This window comes from Penaeus japonicus, unplaced genomic scaffold (genome assembly GCF_977035675.1).
Source record: "Penaeus japonicus unplaced genomic scaffold, GWHDUDI00000001_assembly GWHDUDI00000019, whole genome shotgun sequence".
Classification (NCBI taxonomy): domain Eukaryota; kingdom Metazoa; phylum Arthropoda; class Malacostraca; order Decapoda; family Penaeidae; genus Penaeus; species Penaeus japonicus.
Window position 1 is genome coordinate 18,906,762 of NW_028234421.1, and position 5,000 is coordinate 18,911,761.

The window sequence follows — 5,000 nt, forward strand, 5'->3', positions numbered from 1 at the left end:
TGGAGACAACTGTGAGAAGGAAACACTTGGGTTTGAAGTCGCTACGGAAGTGTACGTCAAGCCGGCTGGGTTCGGTGTCATGGCCGTCAAGGTACTCCTCTTCCCATAAGTCTGTGAGACGTGTTTGAGCTGGTTTGTCAGTGACAGCTGGTGAGCTACACTGCCAGAGGTCATAGTCTGATTTGTTGAGGAACTCTGGATGAAGACTGGAGGTGTGACAATCTGCCGGAGACTCGAGCCCAGGGCAGACTTCTGGGAGGAAGCACCTTCATTGACCTTTCCTGGCAGCTGGATTGTGAAGGTGATCGAGGGAGTGTTGGTCACATTAGTAGCTGACCAAGTAACAACAACTGGAGTTTCCCCTGACTCGGGCCCATCCCCAACAGAGGGAGATGGTAAATCAATAGTTGAAAGGCTGCCGGGCTGATCGGACTCCTTGCCATTCTTGGCTTTTGTTCTACTGTCTAAGTCAGCAGCCGAAAGCAGGCTTGGTAAGACTGGTCTACACTGCATCTTCTCTGTGTCTTCTTGCATGGGCGGCAAGGATGCTTTGGAAGAGAGTATCCTCTTGCCAGTGCTTGATGGCTTACTGGTTCCTGTGTCTACAAAAAACAGAGATTTGAGAAGAAAATGGTTAAATTGTTATGTAAGAAAGTTGTCATTCAAGAAACTACCAACAATGAATTATGATTGCAGTTATAACTACAAGAAATCCTAAAAACAACAAGAGTTCTCACTTTGTTTGAGATGTTGGATGAGCCCCTTTGCCTGGAGCGTTTTCAGTGAATTCTTATTCAAAATCATGAATGTTCTTTTACCACCGTCTTTGGTCCTCACCACCTGCCTACGGATCGGTCCTGAATCTGTCAAAGAAAAATAGGTAACAATTACACATTTCTATAACACATTCATGATGTTTATGAATAACAAAGAGCACATATAAAAAAAGAGAAACTGTACTTTCATATATATATATATATATATATATATATATATATATATATATATATATATATATATATGTTTATATAAATATATGTATATATATATATATAATATAATATATAATATATATTCTATAAATATATATATATAATATTTATAATCATATTATATATGCACTTCTTTAAAGCAACAAAACATCAAGGCAATAATAATTCATGATGATATTCCAAATCATCATTGTATAAATTCTGTTTGCATACAAACATGTGATTGTAACAATATATATATATATAATTTATATATATATCTAAAATAAATATTATATATATTTATATATTAAATATATAAGTATGGGCATATATATATATATGCCTGCATTATATATAAAATGTAAATATATATGTATACATACATACCTACATACACACACACACATAATATATATATATATATAAATATATATAACAATATATATATATATATTATTATATATATATAATATATATATACATGTATATATGGTATATATATATATATATTGTATATTATTTATATATATATATATATATTATAATATCTATATATATAAATGTCAATATAAATATATATATATATATATGTATATATAATAAATATATAATATATATATATTATAATAATATATATATATATATATATATTATATATATATATATAAAATATATATATTATATATATATTATATGAATATATATTAGTTATACATATATATATATCTTTAATATATAAATTAATATATATATATATATTTATATAAATAAATTATATAGATATATATATATATATATATTATATATTATATCAATATATCTATTATATATATATATGATATAAATATATAAAATTATATACATATTTATATCTGTATATATATAGATATATTTCTATATATATATATATAATATATATAAATATATCTAAATATATATATATATAAAATATACATTAAATTATATGTATGGTTTGTATATATATATATATTATTAAAAATATATATATAAATATATATAAATAATATATATGCCATATAATATATATATTAATATAATATATATAACTATATATGTATGCTCCTCACTATATATATATAAAAAAATATTTAATATATTTCACTACTCTATATTATCATATGTGTAAGTGTGTGTGTGTGTGTGCTGTGTGTGAGTGTGATGTGTGTGTGTGTGGTGAGTGTGTGAGTGGTGTGAAGTGTGATGTGTGTGGTCGAGATGTGTGTGTGTGTGTTCAGCAAAACAAACCTCTTCATCATCACTCTCTAAAATTCTCAATTCACATTAAATACATACATAAAATCAGCTATCAACTTACATGTTCGCCGCAATGTGTTGTCTAGTCTATTAAGTGATACTTTCTCTTTGGATTCACAGTCTTTACACTTGCAATCTTTCTCGCAGCTTGAGGTCTCTGGAAAAAGGTGAATTAGGATATAAGTTATTTTCCTCTTTTTCCTCTTAGCCATTCATATTTCCCCCCCCATATAGTTCATATTTTCACCCAAGACAAAGCAGCTTCACTTATATATCAGCTGGTTTGTAATATGGTTGAGCACAAAAATTGGTCTCAACCTGGTATAAAGCACGTCTCAGAACATACCTTGTTCATCCATTTCCATTAGATTATCTTCGTCACTTAATACTACCGACTGATTCACCTCTGCGTTGCTTTTATTGCTAGACTCGGATGAGCAACTAAGACTCAATGCAGATTCTGATATAGATGACTTATTTCCTTCCTCTATTTCAGGCCCATAAGGCTCAGATGCAGCCCTTGATCTCGTAACACGGGTCTTTGAGTATACCCTACTAGGAACTTTACAAGGCAATTTGCTACCATCTACCAATGTTCCATCTGGTGGTGGAGATGTGCTGACTGCTGAGTTTACAGGTGATGCCCTATTAGAAGGATGTGAATCAGGTGATGCTGGGGAGATTCCTTCTGACTGACATTCTTTGGTTACTGGTACAATTGACTTGGCTGATTCTTGTGGCTCTGAAGGGGTGAATCTGTTTGAAGCTCCAGTCCCCCCACCTAATTCTGTGCCCTCATTCTCGGCATTTGCATCCATTGTGCTCACAGGCTCTTTCTTTACTTTTGACAGGGCAGGTAAGGAATCGCGTCCCTTAACCGCACCTGTTTTCTCTGATGATGCTCCTTCTTGCACCTGACTTCCTATTCTTATTCTGAATGGACCCTCAGGTTCCTCATTGCTCTCAGAAACTTCTGATAGCTGGCCTGTTTTTACCTCTTTCTTTATCTTGGGCAAGTTAATCAATATACTGGGCCCAGAAAGGTCAGCACCAGAATATGCCTTTGTCTTGAAAACTGTACTCAGGGTCTGCTGTTCAGTGCACATTGTAGGAACAAAAGTGGAAGCAAAGGATGCTGAAGTAGTTGTGTTTGGTTCAACTTTTGAGGATGAAGTCTTTTTCACAAGGATATCTTTTCTCTCTGAAAAATATATAATCTTGAGTAATAATGATCCAGATACAAATTGCCATAATTAGCCTGAACTGATGGAAAAAGTGCAGAGCTAATTCTTTTGTACTGCATCTTTAACCTGAGAAATGAATAAAAGCCTGGGTACCATGCCTCTTACCTTGTGGTTTGTCCTCTTTGCTGGCTCTGTCCTCATCAGCTGATTCACATGAAGAGGAAGTTCCTGCAGGACTCATGAACAGACTGTAATCATCGCAGTCACTCACTCCTCCAGAAAATTCTGAAAAAGTCAAATAGAAATCATGCCCATCTAATATTATGATGTGGTGACTGAGAAACCCTCCACAAAATATGAAATTAATCTGAATTACTCTACTAAATATTATCTGAAGTGAACCATCAGTCCTACAGTTCCTATATGACTCTGAAGGTATCCTCTTTAAACAAACCAGTTTGAAAATCTTTACACTAGATCTTCAGAATGACATGAGAAAAAAAAAAGTTCTGACTATCTTCCAACTTCATTCCTTTATTTTAATCACATTGTACTAACAGACACCTGGAATTAATAACTTTATCTACTCACTAGATGGGTATCAGCTGATCATTTTAAATTGCAAATACAAAGACCTGAGTCATGACCACCTATATTACAGAGTCAAATCACAAAATCAAACGAATCTTTCCCAACCCTACACTGTACAGACAAACGCACAATTTTTGCAAAGCATACCTGGCTTATGCTGTGTGCTGATCTCCTCCTTCCTTTTTCGTGTTGCAATCTTCTTCTTCAGCAATGATGACTCTTTCCGTCTCTTGACTCTTCTAGTGCCAATTTCAGCAGCCAGCCTATCTGTTTATTTTATTTTTTTCATTATAACAATACAAATAAAAAGAATATAAAAACAAAAGAACATACCTTTTACATTAATTTTCTTTTACACACACACAAACACATATTTTGATCTCTTTTACAATAAGCAACTCTATCATAAGCATATATGGACAAACAGTTCATTTCAAATCCATAATTCTTTTAGTACAAGTAAATTACCAGTTTCGTCTTGAATTCCGAATCCTTCTTTGGTTTCCAGCTTCAAATTCCTCTTCAGTTCTGATGTGCTCAGGTCACTTGCATCTGCTTCAGGGTCATCCTGATCTGTCACGATTTCTGTTCGGGTTTAAGAAAAATTATGAATAATGATATTTAGAGAAGACACTGCAATAACAATTTTCTTTTCAGTGACACATTTCATTCACCAATTTGGCTCTTAAAAATGAATCCTCTTCAATATGTTTAAATCTTCAACTTCATTAAATCCCTCCTTAAATATTTATTTTCTTGGATAAAAGATAGCAACAATCAACCAAGTACAAATCTTAACCCTATGACAATGGTGCATCACACTCGTGTGACACAGCTAAATTCCCGATGCCGGGGCGTCATGCCAGTGTGACGTTTCCAATGCAATATTGCAATGGCCCGGCGTAGGGGTTTTCGCGTAGTGCGTGCACCGTTGGGAAAGGGTTAACATCAAGAATAAAAATAATTTTGGGTTAAA

General features: G+C 33.1%; 1 protein-coding gene across 11 annotated transcripts in view; it reads right to left on the minus strand.

Annotated features, from left to right (window-relative positions):
- Window positions 1-5,000, minus strand: part of LOC122256787 (uncharacterized) — a 28,777-nt gene that overhangs the window by 2,273 nt on the left and 21,504 nt on the right. For all 11 annotated transcript variants that reach the window (XM_086547487.1, XM_086547486.1, XM_086547488.1 and 8 more), the window contains 7 exons: window positions 4,493-4,609; window positions 4,172-4,291; window positions 3,599-3,718; window positions 2,596-3,450; window positions 2,311-2,406; window positions 738-863; window positions 1-602 (listed from right to left, as the gene is read on the minus strand). The exon at window positions 1-602 is cut by the window's left edge and continues 430 nt beyond it. In XM_086547487.1, the coding sequence (XP_086403613.1) occupies window positions 1-602; window positions 738-863; window positions 2,311-2,406; window positions 2,596-3,450; window positions 3,599-3,718; window positions 4,172-4,291; window positions 4,493-4,609 (2,036 nt within the window). The remainder of the gene's footprint in view (window positions 603-737; window positions 864-2,310; window positions 2,407-2,595; window positions 3,451-3,598; window positions 3,719-4,171; window positions 4,292-4,492; window positions 4,610-5,000) is intronic.